The following is a 22,437-nucleotide window of genomic DNA, read 5'->3' as shown; positions in this document are numbered from 1 at the left end:
TGCTAAACTGCAACTTGAAGCTTAACTCTGGCATCGCTGTCTTCCACCTCAGATACAACAGGGCAGGCAAGTCCTCCTATTTACTCAGCAAGGTTAAAGTTCTGTGCAGAAAAAGCTGTATTAACAGTAGTCATTTGAAACCTTATAATTTATACAATTGTAATAAAGATGAACACAGTATTACAGTAATTTCATCCAGGCTGCTGTTAAATCAGGTGGTAAAATACTTGTCACTTTGGTGTTTATGGTGTGGCAAGAAACTAAAATAATAACTACTTTTTTTTAAAGTAGCAAACTTTTTAATTTGTAAGCATCTTTAAGCCCTCTTACTTCTATTTAATAATCTTTTGCTCATATGATTTATTATACATCCTGTAGGGATTCTGATGATCCTTTGCAGTATCATCTGACACTTTTAAGGAAGTTTGAGAATGACATAAAAACTCAGGCCATTTTCAGTTACTACAAGTTCAGGGATGGTATTTGCTTGTAAAATCTCAACATTCAAATAACTAAAAGCTTCACTGAGTATTAGCAAGTGTTGCATACATCCATTTCTGTGGTGATAGTACATGCCACAGAAGAAACACAAACAGACAACTTCAGTAGCTTTTTTTTCTTTTTTTAATTAATAACTTCTTAGTTCAGAAAAAAAAAATAAACCACAAAAGAGAACTGGAAGAACTACTCTCCACCTTCTTTATAAAAGAACTTTTCTCAAACAGAGAGACTATATACCTTGTTCACCACTATGTCAAATCCTATCATAATCACCTTGGTTTCCACATCTATTCTACCACATTTCATGCTCAGCTTCCAAACATCTCTTATAAAGGAGGTGGGGATGTGCTTTAGACAGGTTAAAAATATGCTGCACCTTTAAAGTATTCAAACAATTACACCAAGCATAGTTCATACATTTATCACATTAACTATCACCTGGTAACCATACATTTAAAAAGGTCTAATGTAGAGTATGTAATACCCATGACAGATACTCTTACTTACTTAAGAGCATATAAAGATCAGGATTTATTCACCTTCCCCATCTGCAAGCCAATTTCTGATCTCTTCCTGGTACAATATAAATGACAAAAAAATCCCTTCATTCCATTGCACTACTGCAACCTTATATGCATAGAAAGGCAGATTAATTACCTGTGACAGGGAAAAGGAAGAGGGGTTTAGAAAAACAATTTGAAGAACATCTACTGCACAGGTACTTTAGATGTTAAGCACATGAGTTCTGCTGTTTGGGTTTTTTCCCCAATTTTTTTTTCTCTTATGGTCACACAATACACCCCTACACAAACATGAGTGAGTGCAAGTTACTCCTGACCAACAAAACAACTTCAGCACAAGAGGCTTGAACACCAGCACAGTGACAAGGCTGTGCTGAAAGCCCATCTGGGGTGTGGGAGTGGTGAATGAAAATGTAAAGCACATTTCTGCATATAGTGTGCAAAGGCTTGATCTCCACAACTGCACTCAATTTGCTACATGCACAGCCAGAGATGAAATGAGATCAAAACCAGCTGGGAATGGTTGTCCTGAGAAGATACAATAACCATTAAAAAATCTAAACATAAAATACAAATACAGAAGCAACAGAACATTGTTAATACTAAAAGACAGAAACACACTGTTGTTGTTAAAAGAAGTTTCAAGTAATATTCCAGATCCAATTTCAATCCTACTCACAGGAGAAAATGCCCAGAGATTAGAAAGAGAAGTCCACACCAAAGTGTATTTTTAATAGCATAAGGGCATGGTCAACAGACCCATCCTTGCGACAGCTATTTTCAAAAATAAAAAATCTAAACAGAAAGACATCATTCTAATTAGCATTCTTATTAAGATGTGCATTACTGGAAATAGTTGCTTAATTCACTGCAACCAGTAGACGTGATGTGCTGCATCATTTGTGCTCCATTATATCACAAGATACTGTGTGTACACTTTTTAACATCCAAGTATAAATCCTGCTCATAAAATAAGGCATACTTAAAACAACATGGTCTCTACAGAGGTAACTTTGCATGATTTCTTCTCATTCTGCTTCACTCTTCCAGGTACGATGAGAACAAAATTGGTCCCAGTCGAGGTTTGTCAAACATTAGCAACCAGATTATGATCATATCAATTTGTAGGGAAGGGGGAAAGTTGGGATTTCTTTGTTTTTAATGACACTTGGGACATCTCCTGAATGAGCTCTGCAGAAGGCATGAAAATAAAATCTACATTTCCTATGTCAGTGACACCAGTGTGCCCCTATCTCTATCCCTATCCAGAAATGCCTCCATATTGCTACAATTTGTCCAAATTCACTCATTTTCTGTAAGATTGTTCCTTCCAGTAAAGCTGCTATATTCTGTTTTAAGTTATAGCTTTTTCTACATTTTCACCAGTGTATGCATGCTAGAGAACAGCTGCATTGCAGAGGTACATATTTAGCACATGGTATCAAACCAAAAAAGAAATACAAAAAAAAAAGAACCAGTGTGTCCTACTGGCTGCTCTATGTCAAAAGCACTGTTTGGTCTTCTGATATAAAACACTACAGAAGTAATATTAGCAGATGTCTGTTCTGCTTCAAGTATCACCCCACCTTTAAATGTGATCTTCAAATTTTTGTGCAATTCTTTTTGTAATTTCACGTGAATAAAAACATCAACATGTCTAAACTAAGAAAGGAAACTGTACTACCTCCACTGTAACACTACACATATGGTAGAAGCTTTAAGTTGAAACAGCTGTTTATTGGATGGATTTTTTTAAAGGAATATTAATGTGGTTTCTAGCCCAAACGCAATGGGTAGCAACAAAATATCAGACTACCGCAAAATGCAGTTACAAATATACACTGACAGCATCCTTCTTAAATATTAATGGCTCTTGAAATACCCATCAGATACTTTTACAAAACTTCTCTATTTTAAGTCTATCGATTTTTCTTAGTTTCTTCACAAGTAGTGCAAATACACTCCTTATTCTTAGGTCATCCCAAGATATGGCTGGTTTTTGTGAGTGTGATTTGTTTGTATTCTTCACTGAAGTGACACAGGGACACTGTAGTCATGAGCATGGAATGCAATGCTTGCTGGACTACCTTGGGAAAAAAAAAATCTACCTTATTCATGTACAGCTGTAAAATTCTACAAATTAAAAATTTCACATCAGGTTACCTGATGGAAAAGTTAATGATTCCCTGCTATGGGGGAACTGAGTAGATCCCCTGAAACCTTAAACTGTACAAGCAGTGTAACAGGCTTTTGTCCCCTCTCTACAGACTACAAGTTTTCAGTTCTTGAATCTTGTCTGTTCACAAATGTGATTGAATTTCCTAAAATAAAGAAAAACATAAGAATATTAAAATGTAACAAAGTTCTCACAAGTCAGGCAACAAAAGCAACTCATCATTTTGCACAGGGTATTTTAAACGTTAAACAGTCTAAAGCAGACCATTTACACACTAAAATCTCTTTTTCAGAACCTGTTTAGATCATACTTTACTGTCATTTTACATGTAACAGGATTTTCAACATCTCTCCTGCCTAACCCTCATTAGTTTTATTATGCACTCAGAAAACCTGTTATTAAAAAGCATTCCTCTATGCTTCTGCATACTTCAAACCCAGAAGGCAATTAAAACAGGAATCGGTGATTTAATTTTCCCCTGCAAGGTATTAGTAACTTTTAGTAGACAGCATTACACAAATCATTAAGAACTAGAATTAACTAGGCTAATTTTATATTTCAACATAAACATATTCTCTTAGTGGCTTAGAATCTTCTGGAAAGAAGAAGTTTTTCTCAGCCTGTAAGTTTTATGGGAATGGCAAATCTGTCTTCACGGATTAAACAGATAACATAATTTAGTACCAAGCACTTCTTCCCACTTCTCAAAAATATTTCACTGTTCACTCCTTGTTTTTCTCTTGCTTGGGCCATGTGGACCCTCACACACAACTGAAAGAGAACTTGGGGTGTTGAGTGTGTCATTACATGTGGAGGAAATGGTGCAAAGGAGACCCTGAACTTCCCCCTCAGCTGGATTAGATCAAAGACCAGAAAAACCTTGCTCACATAATCTAACTACTTAGTAGGACAATTTAGCTCAATTAAAAAAATTAAAATATTATCTGGATATAAAGGAGTGGTATGACAGGACTGTTTTCTTTTATAGATTTTAGAAACTAAGTGTAGTAGCCAGTAAAGGAAGGACTAATGCTTGGGGAAAAAAAAAAAGAAAGAAGGAAAAAAGAAGGGAAAAAAACCCCTGAGTCATTTTTATTCTAGATGAAATTATCCACAACATGAACAAAGATGACTGGTGAGTACTTTGATATTGAATTAACGCTAACATTTCAAAACAAAATCTCCTCTGGGATCACAGGCTGTCCTATAATGTGAAGTTACAGATAGCAGTGGTACTTCAAATTATATCTGCAACTTATATCCAAAATTATTTTTGAAAGCTATTTGGTAAAACCCTTGAATTTGTAAGAGACTGCAGATGAATATTTTACAAGTCTGTCTTATGATCCTGCTTGCCTGAGCTGCACAGACTGGTTATTTTCAACCCACAGTACCTGAAATATTAAAGGAATTATGCTAAGTGGGTATGTACATTGCAACATTAGAAAGATACTGCAGAACCTTCTATTCATTAAGGCAATCTCTCAATAAGGGGTAACAGCTCCTCTATCTTAAATTACACTGAGAATTTAGAGAATTATTCATAAGGCAAGAAGGATTTTTCAACCCTCTCTGAAACCAGTTAGCTCTTAGGGAGAAAATTTTTGTTTTGTTTTATGAGTCTTTAATATTTGTCTTACTACATGTACATCTTTTTATAAGAATAAAACTGCATTGGTCATCAGAGGCCTTGATATTTTTACTCGAGAAGCTTGATTTACTTTGAAAGGACATTTCTCACCAGATACCAGGAGTCCAAGGCTGGTATTAAAACTCTTGACAAGTAGAGGGTTAATCTCTTTTCAGGCTCAGTATTTAATTTTTGAGGCATGCCACATTCCTTGGGTCAGAGATGTAAGAACTACAAACTCCTCAGAAACCTGCTGTGGCTTATGTTACATGCTCCAAGCTGCTCCTGCTGCTAATTATTCCCACCAATTGATTCCTTCAATGGAAGCTGCACTTCTCTAAAAGAATCCTTCCACCCCAGTGGGTGGAAAAACAGACTCAAGAAGTGTCAGCCATGGATTACATCAACCTACAAGTGCTGGCAGTGCCCTGATGCACAGAGGGCTCATTTCAAAGTTGTGTTAAGAACAAAAATGACAAAAAATTCCCCTATGCTCACCCAACCCTGCTTTATGCTGCAAGTTCTGGCACTTGAAAGGCTGCATTTAGATTGTTGTTGGTTTGTTTTTTTTAAGGAACACAAAGCAAAACCACCTTCCAAAGTGTAGAACTTACATGGCGTGGTGTGCTTTGACCTGAGTTCGACAGTTGCGTCCCCAGTAGCAATCAGGACGTGACGTGACAGTCACTACAAGAAGAGCAAATGAAATGCTGCATTTATTACAAAAGCCATTAAAGTGACCCAGATTATTAAGCCACTGCTAATGGTGGTTACTCATCAGAGACAACATATGATTGGCAAGAAATGACTGTAGAACTATATTGTTTCACCTTTCTGGAAACAAAGCAAACACTCCGTGAAGGACAAAAAATTAGTTTTTAATGTAATGCAGACTTATGAAGAAAGTAATTGGTTCTCAGTGCTGTCAACTGAAGTCTTACCATTTATTTTAATAGGGATGGACTTGATTAGACACTCAGCATTTGTCTAGATGTATTTCCATACATAAGAAAAATTATTAATTTGGGTAGAGTTTGCTGCTTTCCTCCACCTTCACATACATTACAACTCAGCTGTCCAGCAGCTGAACTGAAAACTAATGCTAAGAGCAAACCAGGTACACAATTTTTGCTCATTATGCACAGCAGCACAAGCAGAGATCTCAACAACTTAAGACTGGGAAGATGCTGCTAACAGCAAGAGCTAAGTTGACAGAAGTCAAATTTAAAAGCAAACTGTTAGAACAGCTTCTGTCCCAAACTAATTTAGGTCTGAATGAGGGACAGTTGCTTGCATGCTGTTTTATACTAAAATTGTAAATGCAAATATTTAGAATCAGTTTATAAAAGCATTCTTGTTCCTAGTTGAGAGCTGGCAAAGTGTTAAATTGTTCAGAAGATGCATCATTTTATGTATTTAAGAGGGAAAAAATTTAATTACAGCAATTGGTTCCTATATTGCTAATTGGTTGACTATATTCTCATTTTACTGAAATCCTCTTTTCACTCTGCAGGTATTCTACAGATGAGAAATGATACTGAAAGAAAAGGTTCCATTAGGGAGTCTGAAAATAACTATACACAAGCTGAGCAGCTGACAAGTAAAGCAAGGAGCTAAGACATTAGCCCTGCAACAAGATTTGCACTGGGCTACATGAAAGTGCCAAAATAACACTGATACAAAGATAAAACTCATGTTAACTCTTTTAATTTCTTTTCCCCTCCTTACTGAGCAAAACAATCCCCACCTGGCAATTCAGCAACAGGAATATTCTGCCTGTACTGGTAGGCAAGTTCTCGAAAGCTGCGAAGGCCACAACAGTAGCAAAGCACTGTGTTCCCAGTAATTCTGTAATCTGGGGAGAAAATCAGTTTGTAAAAATGTAAGGCTTAATGAATCAGGTTTAACTAAAGAGCCAGGACTGCACTGGTTCTGTACACAGAACTCCACACTTCTTGATAACATGGCTGAGTTACACCCAGACAAGGAGTCATGCACATGCAAACCGAACACAACACATACCTGACAACATAAAAACTCCTCTTTGAAGAGCTAAGAGACTTTCATTTAACATATTTTTCCATGTCAGACCCCTGGATGCCAGGTAATCCTGAAAAGAGCAATTTAAGTGTTTAATCTAGAAAAATCTCCGATCTTAAAGAGCAAGCAAGCCATTTATTCTCAGATATTTCCAAATCTATCAGTAACTATGTTTTCAGAATGGGTTTATGCTGATGACAAGAAAAAATTAAATACCTGTAACTTAATTAGCATGATACATTTAGACCACCAATAAAATCTTCCACTAAGTATCTTTTTTCAGATCTCCACTTTTGCCAAAAATTTGCAAATAGATTCATTCCAGTCACATTCTCATTTACCTCAAATCAAGATTTCACCCAGTTTACCTAATTTAGGCAACCCTGTTATAGTATGGACAAAGTATTTTCCATACAAGTTAGTGTGAAATTTAACTTGTCTGGGACAAAACATTTAACAAGCATTGCTTTCCTGGCATGTTTTTATTGAATTACTTTTCTCTTAAATTGTATCTTGGATGATCATTTGGAGCTCATTTCATCAGGCTTTTAGAATCAGGTTCTGCAAGTGACACAGTGCTGCCACTGTAAGTATCAGGCAGCACATCACTTCTATTTCATCAGTGAGCACATCTTAAACTTTGTACATTTGTTATTATCACACACAATGATTTTTAAACATACCTTTAGGATATCTGATTCATAGTGGTTGTTATTCAGGACTCCATCTAAACACTTATCACCAAGATTTATTTCTAATCAGAACAAGAAGAAGAAGAAGAAAAGTTACTATTTCTTGCCCAAACCCTGTGGCCCTCACACATTTTCTGAAGGTTCTTCTGTTTCCTGAAATAATATGCAGAGGCTCATGTGAGCACCAAGTACATGACTGCACTCAACATGTGCTAATGCATGTTATTTGTAACTTCTAGTGGCACAGACAAGATACTGAGATTTTAAAATTTCAGCTTCAGTCCACAAACATTACCAAGATGCACAAATCACCAGTGCTAATAAAGCATATTCTATTAGCTCCAAACGGCAGCCAAGTCATTCCAACTGTTCTAATTTACTTTTTTAAATGTCAAAAAAACCTTGAGTTTCAGAAGTCTGCATGTTTAAGAGGGCAAGATTCTTTTCTAATCCGATACCATCAGATGTTCAGTGCTTTTGCACTGGTTTGTATGATTCTCTTACTTGACTGAAATACACCATAGTTTTTTATAGTGGAAAGAATTGTGCTCAGTGAGTGTAGTTTCTAACCCCAATATTGTATGAAGACACAAAGTTAAATCCTCTCAAAGTTAAGACACACGCTACTTCAATTTTTTGTGTTTGTGATGTGAGGACACAGGCCTTGCTTCTTTTTGCATGACTGTGCTACAAACTAATCTGTCTCTTCAGTTACTTGAAGTTCAAGACAGGCAGACATTATTGCAAAGTGAACAGGCTGATAAGCAAAAGTTACTCCACAGTACCACAGAATGGTGCCAAGCAGCCAAAACACGCCATGCGAGTGCAGCCCCAGTACAAGTGACAGAAGGGCTGCAGACAAACTGTGCCTGTAAAATAACAAAGAAAACCCTTGTAAGGACCTGAACACAACAAAACTCAACAGCTACCATTCTCATAAATCAGCAACAACAGAGCCCTAATAAACTTGGTTGAAAAAAGGTACAACTTTCTCATTTAAAATACATTCTTCAAAGGACTAATAAATTCTTTAAAGGAAGATTCTTGCATGCTGTCACTACAAGCACCCAAATAAAGAAGATTCATACAAAAAACAGTCTTCCAAGTAAATTTAAGTTTAATAATAAATGAGAGAGTTCTGTAGAAAATAAAATAAAAAGTGTACACACATTGCTGAGGAGCAACATGAGGATTCTGTTCCCGCTCCGCTCTACGGTCAGGCATTGGCTGAAAGCAGCAGGTGCATATTACATGACTTCCTTGAGCGGGACACACATATTCCTGAACAGCTGGATAAGTTAAAAAAAAAGATTGAACAATTTACACAAGTGCAATTTGGATGAGGAATCTTAGTGAATATTAACAACATAAAAATCTTGAAGTAACAAGCAACCTTTTTACAAAGACTCTGTGAAGCAGCAGAAAAACAGCATTCAAACTTCTGAACTGCACATCTGTGTAAAATATTTCAGAATGTAAAAAAGGTTAAGAACTTTTCAACCATCTCATCAACCATCAGCAACCCATTTTGGACAATCACAGCCAAATCCTGCATTTGCAAAGACATTGGTGTGGAGTTGCTCTCACAGTCCTGTGGGAGGGAGTTTGCTTAGGTCTAACTTAGTTCACAGCTGTAGCACAGCTCATTGCTTAGCTCAGGGGAGGTGGAGATGATATTCAAGGGGCCCCTTCCAACCCCAGCCATTCTGTGATTCTGCCCTGAGTGTCTGAGTTGCAGTATTTCAGTGCTGCACTGCTGGGGCAATGTGACACTGACCTGCAGGGAAGTTGGCAGAGGTTGATGGAGCATCTCCCAGAGCCTGCATTCCTCCTGCCTCTGTCTCCTGGCCTGTGCCAGGCACAGTTGGAACAGAGTGTCTTCGGTATCCTGGGCACTGTCTGCATACTATATATGGTTGACTGAAAGAACAATATGAAATTATACCAAACAAATGCAAATACAACTTAGGGCACTATGCTAGACAAGGTTGGTCAGACTCTCGAAGTTTAAATTTAGGATTTCCTCGTTCAGTAACAGATGAAAGCTTATGTAACTCAGTACCTAGCTCTGCTGTAGCTGTGACAGATAAAAGCTTTGGGTTTTGTAGTATTTCTCAAGAAGTTTTAAACCAAAAGGTAAAGGAAAAAAAGAGCAATGGGACTGAAAGAGAGAGGAACAAAGTTGGAATAGTTATCTACAAGAATTCTTCTGTTCCCCTGTAGATATTCAGCAAAAAATGTTTGCTGTTGGAAAAAAAAGAGGAGGTATTTTAGTACTTGGAATTCCTAGAGTGAAGCATCATCTGCTTTAGTACCATACACCAAGTGAAAGCAGCCACATAAAGCACAATAATTGCAAACACATTCATAGGATCATGGACTTCTTTATCTCCTGATAAGATCTTAGCCAGAAACCGTCTTTTTTTTATTGCACGATTCAATATAGAACTGTTGGTCACAAACTGAATCTTACTGGATTTCTAGGAAGTTCATATTTCTGGTGATTGCTCAAGGTTCAAAAGGATGGCCAGCAAAACTACCAAGGATGAACTTAATCTGCAAACAGGTCCTGGCAATGATCATGGAAACACTATCAGCAATAAGAGCATTTGTAAAACTAGCTCAGTTTGTGGGTCTGTGCATTCAAACATAGGCATACAACCTAAAAACAGACATACCTGATATCTGAGGATTCACTATCTACATCAGACAACTCCAGTAAATCTTCAGAACTTCCCTCCTCATCTGAAAAGGATCTCCGCACCTTAGGCTGCAACATGTCTTGAGTAATTTTGTTTCTGGCATCCATGCTCCGAACATCCTCTTCATTGCGACATTTATCTGGCAGGAGAACCAAATTCCAATTTCAAGAGAAAATAACACCCCACATCTCTTATCTGCACTCTACTTTCTTAATGCAGTTACCATTACTGTGTTTTCATTTCCCAAAGTCTTGGTTTTGGATGAGAGAGTTCTAGATCATCTTAGTTAAATTTCCCTCTCTGTTAAGGAGGTCCAGTATCAGGCAACTTAAGTTTTGTTTTTGTTTAAAGAGGTCATGATCAACGTTAGTTAAATCCACATGCAAGTATGTTTTTCAAAAGTATCCTTCTCATGATGAAGTAACAAATTAAAATGAAGCATTCTTAGCACACTCACATTATTAAATTACCTTCCACAGGTTATTATGTCATTTAAATGCACTTGTTTTCTGACAAGCCATGTCAGAGAAAACAGCAGGGTTAAAAACCACACATTTTATAGGTATTTTATAGACAACATTGTGTCCTGACATCAGTTATACAGCTCATGTGTGAAATCCATTGGATTCTGCCACAGACACTGTTCAACTTGCCTGGATGCTGAATCAGATAAGCTTCAACCAAGTTGTTCAATATGTGATTTTTACAAATACGTTCTACTGGACAACGACAAGTTGGACACAAAGATGATCTTTCCATCCATCCTGAGTAGCAGGCAGCACAAAAAGTATGCATACAAGGCTGCAGGCTGGAAAAGAAAGAAATGGAGTCAAAATACAAGTCTTTCATTTTTTTCAGATACATCCATAACCCTGAAAAAACTATTTAGCATTAATTTGACTATCTACATAGGGTAGGAAAAGGAAAATCAAGAGGGTTGTGAAAATGCTGATTATCCTGACCTCCTCAAACAGCTGTCACTGAATGTCTTGCATTATTACCACATGATTAAAGCTTTTGTCACTCTTACATACCTTACACAGTCATGCAGCAGTTCTTGGCAGATAATGCAAGTTAATGTCTCTTCCATCTTATCTGGTTTCACATTTGATGTTTTTGCATCTTCAGAGCCAATTTTAATTATACATTCACTTGGAGCTGCTGGTGAAAGATTTGGACAAGTATCTTCATCTACAAAGACAGAAGGAGATAGTTTTTAAAGCTTTTTTTAACTTATTTTTATTCAAGTATTAAAAAAATCCCCGAAAGATCTGCACTGATTGACTGTTCACTGGCAACAGTCCCAAAAGAGGTTCTTGCTTTACACACTACAGCTTCTGCTACTGAAGACATTATTTTCATGGGACCAGAAATCAAGCAAGTGAGACACAAGAAACAAGCTGAAGGACTGATGACAGCTGTTGTAATTCAGTTTGGAGGGGTGGGGGTGAGGGTTAAGTTGCAGAATACTGTAGTATACTAGCCTCCTTTTCGTTTCTTCTTAGCAGGTTCCAAACCTTCCTCCTCCCCTGTTCTTTGAGAATCTGATTCTGCATTTTCTTTGTCAGTGATTTCTGGAGCAATTGCAGAAGCTTCAGCATTCACATCCACCTTTTCATGCTTGTCGTGCAGTGCTCTTACACACATGGATTCTGAGACGGGGAAAGCAGGCACAGGAGTGACAACTGAGGACTGTGATCCTATAAAACAAAACCAGAAATATGAACATGGCTGCACACAGCTATGGGATGTGTGAAAACAAAAGGTACTCAAACTGATGTGGCAGATGCATCAATCCAAACATCTAGGAATAGGAAAAAGTGGAGCAGAAAAGCAAAGTCTGCGTAACTTACTAAACACACTCTGAACCAATCTGCTAATTGGAAAACCTGGGGGAAAAACAACCTATGAGTTGTGTAACCCTACTTAAAATCCCCATTCCTTTTTCAGCTGGGGAGTATTTATTCTTAAGACTATTATCCACACCAGGTCTTCCTGACAAAGATGCCAGGCCATGGTTATGCAATACTGATCACACGTAACAGGTTGGGATCACAGCAAAGGGAAAGCTTTGTTTCCATAGGAGCCAGTGAGGTCCCATGAACTGCTGACAAATGCATACAGGAATTCTCACAATTCCTGCACTCATCCATCCCTGCCTGTCCATAGAGAGAAAGTTAAACTGCACATATCCACCTGATATTTTCACTAGAACTTTACAAGGCAAATTCTAGACCGAGATAGGGGTAAAAGATGAATCTGTTTAAATTAAAAACTGGAGTAACAGTTGATGAGCTGGATCCTGATGGGTCCCCTCCAAACTGAGCATATTCTGTGACTGTATGATCAAACTTTAACTACTTGACCCAAGTCTCACCAGATGTAGACGGATTATCCTGCTGAACAGATGCAGACTCAACTGGAGAGGTAGGAGAAGCATTAAAGAGGTTTGATGTAGAAGTAGATGGCTGTGGTTCCTCATAGCAAGACTGAGTAGCTGACAGTGATGAGGTAATTTGGGTCTCATCATTACTTCTTCCTGTACCTGAGGTATCTTTGGTCACATGGCATTGGTTTTCTACATTAACTTCTACAGTTGGAAGGGGGGAAAGGAAAGAAAAATATCTTTGTGACAATCAACACATCATGGCTTCAAAATTCCAAGGAATCAAACTCTCTCAAGAGGGTTACATTAGTCATTGGAGCTTACTCCTCTCCATGGATCTTGAATTACTTCCTTACCTACTGGTTCTTGAGTTGCATCATGTTTTGTGTTTAAGGATTCATAAAGATAAGCAACATCTGAAAGAGATTTAAAAATATTAATCATAAGAGATTTAAAAATATTAATCATGCTCTTGAAACAAAAAATTCACTTAATCCCACATAAACAACTTCTATTCACAAGTGGCTGCATCCCTAAAGTGTCTGACAATGGAAGAGGCAAATGAGGGGTCACCTCAATAGTACCATGTTAATACTCCTACTTAGGAGGCAATTAGGAGCAGCACAGCAAGATCTTTTCTTCCCAGGAAACCAGGCAGAGCAGCTTTTGTGTGACGTTTAACTTGTGCCAGCCATGGAAGCAGAGGCTTAATCATTTCTTAAACCTAAAATCTGCTCTGTCAGAACAGACTGTATTTTTACTGATACTTGAATCAAAGTTCTTCGAAGAAGCTTATTATTTCTGAGCTCACTTCTCAACCTCTTCAATCAATATTATTTCATTTCTTTGTGAGATACATGAACTCTCAAAAATACAGACTGGGACATGCCATAAGTTTCAGCCAGAAACTAATTTAGAATCTATTAATAAAACCAACTGGATAATATCCTTTTCTTTTCAATCTTACTTGAATTTAATATTGTTCCAAAAATTCCTCTACCTTGCTACATTTTTGTCACCACCAACCACCTACAAGCAAATAAGACTGTCTTAGTTTGCAGCAATCCTTTTTCTGATCAGAAGTTAAAATTGTGTCTCCTTCAGTAGGACTTAGAATAGCCAAACTGGCATGCCCTAAATTTTTCCTCTGTGTTTGAAGATAGAAAAGCTGAAAAAGCAAAACTGGAGGCTTGGTAATTTAACTACTTATTAACCCAAACAGAAATCAGTGATTCAGTTCATTGCCTGGAAAATTCACCCAAGTGATTCATCTAAGCAGCATAAAGTGCAATAGTGCCAGCTCAGAAAGGATTTGTGAGATAAACTCCACAGACAGAAAAATACAGCTTATCACTGCTTCATGTAACATTTACACTAGACAGCATAAATCTGTCTGTATATAAATTAACAGCAATTTCATAAAGGAAGTATTTAAACAGTGAGTATGTATCTAGAATTTTTAAATAAACAGTTTATATGTTTATTACTGTATGAAAACCATAAATACAGCATTGTTCCAGGTTTATCAATTCTACTTTCACTGTAAGGCTTTCCCCATCTCCCCCCCATTTTGCCTCTTCCCTCTTTAAAACAAAAAAGCCAACCTACATACACAAAAAACCTACATACACAAAACAAAAAGCTTTTGCAGCCTTTCCTACTGGTGCTAAAAACTGCTTCACTGGGATATATAAAGTATCACTAACTACCCCAGCAATGTGACTTCTAAAAGAAGCACTGGACATGCGATTAGAACCTCATTACTTACCATTCCATGCATTAGTTCTACCAAAATTACTTCTAGGCACATTTAAATTTCAGACAGTTGCTCAGATTTGTCTCTGTAAAAACTGGCACATCCATGACCTCTTCTCCAGAGACTTGTTTTTAAACACATTTCTCTTTAAAGCAGAAGTACTCAATTTTATTATACTGATATTTCTTTTCCCTCATGACTCAAAAGAAAATGACTAAGCACACCATTTAAAAAGTATTATTCACTTACTGTTCTCTGGCTCATTTTTTCTGTAAACAACATAGATCACATCCCCAGTCTGTAATGGGTATGTCTGCTTCTTAACCACTTTCAGTTTATTAATTACTGTTCCATTAGTACTGTAAAGAGAAAAGATAACTTAGCATAAATGTTTTCATAATTACACGGGAGAAGGAAGGGAAAACACAAGATACATTTAAAGAAGAAAAGCTGTTGGCTGCCCTCTAAAAACGTAAGTTGACTAAAAATTAAAAAAAAAAAAAAAAAAGGAAGTCTAACAACAAAAAATTTCTCCCAAAGACAGAAATGCAGAGCTACTGGAACTTCAAAGCTCATTTGCACTACCGGTTAAAGAGATGGCAGTTGACAGACAAAAGACCCCTGATATTTGGCTAATGTCCCCAAATAATCAGATGATTGTTTCTGTACAATAGTCTCCACACTTTAAGTATAAAACCAAAAGGACAATACAAGTTCTATTCAAAAAGTTCCAGGCTGTGTTTTCCATTTAATACTGGAAATCTCCTGAGATGCTCTGTGACAAAGGAACTTCTCCTGTACAGTCAGGGATGTCATGCAGTGTTGATTTTTTTGCCCCCTCCTCCTTCAAAAAGGAAAAAAACCTAAAATTGTGAGTTTACTTGGACTGTTTGCAACTTGAAATTGAGAAGTTAACAAGGTGAAAAAAAGTGATATATAATGAAAGATGAATTGGAATGAATTATTTTGTTATTGATAAAAAATTAAATACTTGTAGAAGAAATTAAACTAGGGAAAACGAAAATGCAGAGCATTGCTGATTAATTTCTTTATCCCCTTAACTATGGGGGATGTTGTACACACAAGCCATTAATGTTTTATAATAAAGTCAAGTTATTCAAGTACTGAATAATTCCAGCTCACTTGCAGTAAGCATCCCTCAGGGCTGCAGCCCTCTCGAATTTCAGACTTCTGCCACTCAAAATCTCAGCAACTGGTACAAAATATGAATGAACAGAAAATACCTGCTTTTCCTCCTCTGCAGAGCAGCTGCAAGAAATAACAGCAAAGCTGTGCTGCCACCTCCTGGAGGCACGGCCCATGCCCAGGGCACTGTGGACTGGCCCTCACTGCAGGGGAGTTTTTTGGAAATAAACACCTTCCCCCTTGTCTTTTCTAACACAAAAGTATGAATTCAAGGTTCAAACTGAAAACCAAGCCCTTTGGAAGCACTACAGCAAGTCGTGACCAAGGTATCAGTTCTTGGTCTTGCTGCTGCAGCTGCTTCCACAGTCTATGTGGCTGAATCAACTAATCCAACACAAATGAGATGCTACTTTAAACTTTCAAGAAATTAAATAAAAAAATTTGGGCCACATTGATGAAACGTCAAGCTGCTCCTACAAGAAAGAAAACTACTCCTAGCTTATCCTTTTCCCCTCAGGCATACAGGTGTTGGCTAGGCTGAAAGACATAAGCACTGAAGAACCAGCAGAACAGAGAAATCACTAATGATTGCCAAAGGTGAGCAATTAAGAGGAAAACAGAATTTCAGTCCCTCTGTTAAAAACAACACTGATTTTTACTTCATACTGATGGTAGCGATAACATTTAAAAAAATTATGTTGAAGCAAAAATTGTATCTCCTTCGATTGCCAAATAAATAGTTAAGTTTACACCGACCTCTGAAACCTGTCAGAAGTCCTTTAACAAAACTAGGAAACATGAAATTTGACCTCCTCAGTTTTCCAGAAGGCATCTCCTATCTGCCCCAAGTGTTCTAGACCTTCTTTTATAATAAATCAGCTGAATACAAGTAACAAGACTTGTCTTTTACTGAATTTTAACTTCTACAGGCAATTCCTAGCCCCAACATTTCACTAAACATAGGTGGGGGGAAATGTCCCTATAATGTATTTTATGCAGTAACTCTGTCATGACTGCCAAGTTCCAAGATTATTCTGGGGGACAATAACACAAGGTATTTTTAGGGAAAGGAAAAAGCCCAAAATATGACACATCTAATAACCCACTCAGGCTTGGTTTCACAAAGCAAGATGCAGAAATAGCTATGCAAGACCCTATTAATCAAATTGACCACAGACAGCCAAATCTTTTCAGTTGTGTAGTTACAGAGACTTCAGTGAGAGCTGACTAATGAATTATTTGGCACACATGGACCCAAATGAAATAGGAATAAATGGATATCACTTGACACAGAAAATCATAAGCTTTTCTTCAATGCATTGGTAAATGAAAGCAGTTGTATTTATCTCTCAGCCAACAACCAAAGGGAAAAAATTATTCAGCTATCCCAGCTAATTGTATCAGCCTTTCACTTCCAATTCCAGGCTTTAGCATGAGGCTTTTAACAGATATAGTGACATTCCAGATTAATGTTGTGGGTAGACACACATGATAAATTATGACATTTATACATTCTTCTGTGTTTCAAATGAAGCTCCCTATAAAATAAGTAGAAAGTACAATGAGAATCCCAAATACAAAGGCCATTCATTAGGACTAGATATTGAATTGATGCCAACTGGCTGTACCATTTTTCAAGTGGAGAAGAAAAACAGTACTATCAGATATAAAACGTGTTGTGAAACTATGTCACAAAATGTTCCAATGTCACTTTTTTAATCAGTGAATGAAAAAAGTCAAGTCTTGACTCAATTCCAATGTGGTTGATGACTCTACAGTTTCATTAATGAACCATAAATTCTGTTTACTTCCCAATCCCATCTACGGTGCAGAATTGATATGAACAGCTTCACTCAGAACAAGGCTACTTTTGAAGTAGATGAATGATCTATGTATTGTAAGAAACTTTTATATCCTTCCAAGAAAAATGCCAGCCTAATAATTTCTCCTATTTATTTGCATCCATCCAGGAAAAGAATGTAGTTTATGCTAAAGCTTCTGGGTTAACAGTTATCTGATATTAAAGTGCATATAATCCTGAACACACTGTAAACTGAAATGAGTTTTGAATTCTATTAAGGTACAGAATCCCTTCTCTACTGTAATTCTCCACTCTCTCAATGGTCATAGACATAGTTTTGACTGGAGGGTGAGGAGAATTCAGCAGCAGAAGGGACACCAGCACCAACTGCAGATCAACCTCTGATTTACCCAGAGAGTATCTGCTTGCCTGTCATATGAGTATCAGCCTTGTCTAAATTGTTTCCTGATCAGAAACATCACCTACTACTTAGAATCTTAAAAGGAAAAAGCCTACACAATAACAAGAAATTACACTAGTTGCCTTTAACATTTTTTCAAAACGGAGAATCTTAGGACTGATTTTACCAGAAGAAACCCAACTGCTGCCTCCACTGTGTTAGGTCAGCTTGTACAATTTGTTTTCTTTCAAGCAGTATTAAGCAACTACTGCATGGTTTGGAAAATAAAACAGAAACATATCCCAAAAGAGGGCGAGTCTGAGTACTTTATTTTACTATTTGCTAACTTTTAGCTTTTGTTACTTCCAAACTTTTATTTACTCAATAATTTTGAATGCTCTACACATTTTCTTTCACTTGCAAATTTCGGGTAATTCTTTTAAAGTACATTCAAGGATTCATTATGCTATCAGAAGACAAAATGTTGGCTATCTACATATATTTGATTATATTCTTTGGATTAGACACAGAGAAACAAAGTCCACTGAGTTTGACTGTCCCACACTCACTCCCTCCTTCAATGCATTCCTCTTCACCAGAAAAATCTGAGCTTGACCACAGCAATGTTTCCAAATTATTTTCCACTTCAGAGAAGAAAAAGCTGACCTTGCAGTATTTTTCTGTGACTCTGAGCATCTGTACTGCCAACTCAAACATTCAAGAACCATCTTCTTTCAGCCTGATTTTTGGGACTCATCTGCTATTTGGCACAAACATTGGAAGACCCAGAAGAACCAGAAGGATTTTCTGCAAGCAGTCATATCAAACCTGTTTGGTTTCTTGATTCAGCAATTGGCAGCCACACTTCAACTCACAAGAGGGAGAGCACTCCAGGGATTTACTCTTTGTTAGATTCACAGAAGGGTAACAGGCACAAGCAGCTCCCTGGCAATGCTCCATGGTGCAGCCTTTCTGTTACACTACCTTGTCACAAGCCTCACCTTCTCATGAATATACTATACACAAAATTAACTTTAATTTGGTTTTGCTAGTTTTCAGCTGGCTGCACCTTCTGCCTCAGGGGGTGGCTAAGGGAAAAAAATAGGCAGGAATGTTTCTGCAACATGCACAATTTATTTAGCTTGTTCTATCACAACATTGGTCTAAACCAATTCTGCCAGGGACAGTTTCTCAGGTGAGATTTATAGCTACACTCTGAGGCTGCCATGACAGGCAAACGTGGTTTGGTTTGTTGTCTGGAACATCCTGAAATTTAGGATTATACTGGAGAATGACAACTATAAACCTTTCCCAGACTTCCCAGCGAATCTTTTTTCCCAAAAAAATTTAGCATTCTGTCCCACAGGTTCTGGGAGTATAAACCCTGCAGGAATCTATCCTGGATATCCTGGATCTATCTCTAATTACAACCTTGAAGAGGAGAGGGAATTCACCCTTTTCGGGTTTGCAGATGACAACAAAGCAGGGGCAGAGCTGCCATCAGGGGCACTTTGGCAGGCCAGCAGAATGTGCCCATGATGTACAAAGATAAAGAGGAAAGTCCCACATTTGAGATTGTGAAGGATATCATGTTCAATCCCTGTTTCAACCCTGAAGGCAATTAAATATATTATGGTAGCTTAGGGTTAGTATAACCTGCTAAGCTTTTGACAAAAGTCGCTCCAAGAACATTCTGAGAAACCAACCTTGTATCTTCCAACGACACTTGACCAGACTCTTCATCCACTATGATTTTACAGTGATCTCCAGACACCAACTTGTTGCCAGGGAAAGATAAGTCACAGCCTTAAAAAGAAAGATTTTCCAGCAAGCTTAAAAATACACATTACACAGTCAGATCAGCATTCTACATGGCTATAAATGCAACATAAACTGACTCATGTACATCTGCAATAGTTCAAAACTTCTGCTGTCACACAGGCAGCAACAGAGCCTAGTGTGAGACACATAAATACAGGCGGTGAGATAGCCCCATGTGCTGATATAACCATTGCAACCATGTGAAGATCTTTCAGTTCCCTTTTTCCCCCAGTCCTAGCCTTCAAAGATGGAAATCAAATCACAATTACTCTGTTCTAGAGTGCTACAGAAATATCCACACATATCTGAGGTGCTCAATTTAACTCCTAAAGGCACACATGTCACAGCACGCAGCTCTTTTTCCACATCATTGTAATGCTGTTTCATTGGGTTTAACTTCTGTTTTATTCTGATGTATTGGGGGGAAGTAGTAGGAACAAATAACTGGTATTAAAAAAATACGTAAAAATTATTATCCTGTTCTATCTCACAGCCTTTTGCTTGTTTTTAAACAGGAAAGCTTTCCTCATCTCTGTTGACAACATTATTATGTTAACAAAACTGAAGAGAATTACACAGCCAGGACTAAGACTTAGGGGTACACAGGAGAAGTGTCATGATGAAGTGATAAAAATCTTCCTACCTACAACTCAAGGGCTCAGAGAAAATCTTGTCTTTTTACCTCACTTTAACATTGAATATTCAAAGCAACACTCAAGGTTCTCCACAATCTCTCACAAAGGACTCAAAGCACTAGCTTACACCAAAGCAATAATTAACAACCATGATTCCCCTCCACCTATTCACACTGTGAGTGAACTGATCTCAACAACAGATCCAGCTGGAAAGCAGCTAACTTATATTGCTTATAAAGTCACAATTTGGTATTCTAGTAACCATCCATTTAACTAATCCATTAGCAAACAGCTATGGAAAGCTGTTTGCAACTGAACAAGAAAAATTTCACCTTTTTTTCTACCAGACAACCCTCAAACAGACACCAGCTTGAAGAATTTACCCACAGCTTAATGATAAGCAATCTCAATAAATACCACCAACTCTAAATTTGCAAAACATTTTCCCTATAAGACACTGTCTGCCTTTCTCATAGAGCTATAGCATCTGGTGTTTGCTCACAACTAATTACAGGAAGTGACTGATCAGCCAAACAGCCTGAACTGATGAACAGGAAAAAGAAAATTAGCACTGTCAAGGCAGCTTAAAAGAAAGTTAAACCACTTCAGTCCTTGTTTCAAATACAGTGAGCATGAAATGCTTTAAAATAAAGGCAAGTAGTACAAGTTCTAGACTCTGGGAATAAAGCTTTCAAATCGACTCTCAGAGAAACTTTCAGTACTTGTTGGCAGTCTTTATAAGGCCAGAAGAATTAAGGGCTTTTATGTGGGTGTTTTCTTCTCTGTGAAGCCAAAGCATTTTGCATTGCAGTTCCAACTTATTTTAACCACAGAAACGAAACTAGAACGTAAACAAGACTGAAGCACAGAAACTTCTGAATCAACAATCGGGTTTCCTTATTTACACAAACTGCCACAGACTACCAGACTACCTAAAAAGGCACTCTGACTTTAAAACGTGTCACAAGTTACCGAAAAAGAAACGGTCAGCATAAAACTACTTATTCGCACAGCTGAGGTAAATTGGGAATTCAGGGGGGCCTGGCAAACACCTCCAACAGCTGGAAGCACCAAACCCAGCTAGTTTCAGTCCAGCTCCCAGCGCTGTAAAGGCCAGGAGGGGGGATGGCTGCTGTCCCCCACCACCGCCCCAGGCCAGCGCAGCCCGTCCCTGTCCCACCTTTCTTCCGCCCAATGGTCCATTCTCTTTTCAGCAGCAGGACGTGCGGCTCTGCCTCATCAGCACCCAGCCGGATCAGCTTCCCCCAGGGCTGCGGCTGCTGCTGGCTCTGCTCGCCTCCTTCCGACTGCTCCATTTGGATTCACATCTGACAAAAACAAACAAAGCGAACCCAAACCCCATCACCACACGGCACCCGGAGCGGCACAGCGCTCCCTGCCCCCCCCCCCCGGGGCCGGGCCGGGCACGCCGCTGCCCCGCAGCCCCTTCGCAGCCCCGGGGCTCTCCCGGCCCCGCCGCTCCCTTTTGTGCGGCGCCGCCAAACCCTCCCTCCCGCTCGGCCCCCCGCAGCCAGCCCAGCCCCTTCCCTGCGCCCCCACCCCGCAGGGCCGCTCCCCTCCCCGAGCCGGGAGAGCCAGCGGGGGCGGCCTCCTTCCGTCCGCTGCCTTCCCAGGAGCGGGGCGGGGGCGGCCGGCGAGGCCCGGGGGTGCGGCGGCCCCGCGGCGCGGCCCGTCCCGGGCCCCTCACCCCAGCGCCGCGGCCCGGGCGACTCCTGTCAACAGACATTGCCCCATCAGCTGATGCGGCCGGGGCGGGCCCGCGCGCCCATTGGCCGGCGTACCGGCGGGGCGGGCCTTCCGCCGCCCGCCAGCGAGCTGCGCCGGGCCGGCCGGAGCGCCGCCGCTTCCGTTGAGGCCGCGCCGCGCGCCGCCCGTAGGGAAAAGCAGGGATGCGGAAGGCCTGAGAAGCAGTAACGCCCCGGCGGCCATCTTGGATATGGGCATGAACTTCGGGTGTGGGGGAAACAGGCTGCGCGCCGCCATCTTTGTTACGGGCAGATCTGTCGCCTCACCGCCGCCGTGTGTGTTAGAAGCCGGCTGAGGTGGTTTCAGCGGTCTCATCCACAAAAAAATTGTTATAGTTTAACTCTTGGATGTTGAGCAGGCATTGGTTTGCCAGCAGTGGCTAAAAAAGCAACACACGCTGCTGTTCCAGGGCCAGGCTTTCAAAAGCAACCTCGGACTGAGGCAGCATCAGTGTCCAATGAGG

The 22,437-nt window shown here is 39.2% G+C and overlaps 1 protein-coding gene across 2 annotated transcripts; it reads right to left on the bottom strand.

Annotated features, from left to right (window-relative positions):
* Positions 1–606: 606 nt before the first annotated feature.
* CHFR (checkpoint with forkhead and ring finger domains) lies at positions 607–21,995 on the bottom strand. 2 transcript variants are annotated; one of them, XM_036393292.1, is made up of 18 exons: positions 21,916–21,995; positions 21,388–21,535; positions 19,458–19,557; positions 14,654–14,763; positions 13,005–13,064; positions 12,640–12,852; positions 11,747–11,962; positions 11,297–11,453; positions 10,916–11,070; positions 10,239–10,401; positions 9,338–9,480; positions 8,730–8,849; positions 8,346–8,429; positions 7,552–7,622; positions 6,851–6,938; positions 6,576–6,683; positions 5,443–5,515; positions 607–3,343 (listed from the first exon to the last, which is right to left on the bottom strand). In XM_036393292.1, the coding sequence occupies exons 2-18, from the start codon at positions 21,521–21,523 to the stop codon at positions 3,301–3,303; spliced, it is 2,040 nt and encodes a 679-aa protein (XP_036249185.1). In that variant the 5' UTR covers positions 21,524–21,535; positions 21,916–21,995; the 3' UTR covers positions 607–3,300. The 2 variants fall into 2 exon arrangements, with proteins under 2 accessions (XP_036249185.1, XP_036249187.1); XM_036393294.1 differs by lacking the exon at positions 21,916–21,995 and adding an exon at positions 21,768–21,837.
* Positions 21,996–22,437: the final 442 nt, after the last annotated feature.

The sequence above is a fragment of the Molothrus ater genome, chromosome 18 (genome assembly GCF_012460135.2).
Source record: "Molothrus ater isolate BHLD 08-10-18 breed brown headed cowbird chromosome 18, BPBGC_Mater_1.1, whole genome shotgun sequence".
In the NCBI taxonomy this organism is placed as follows: Eukaryota; Metazoa; Chordata; class Aves; order Passeriformes; family Icteridae; genus Molothrus; species Molothrus ater.
Note: the sequence above shows the minus strand (reverse complement) of the source record. Positions and strands in the feature narration are given on the sequence as shown.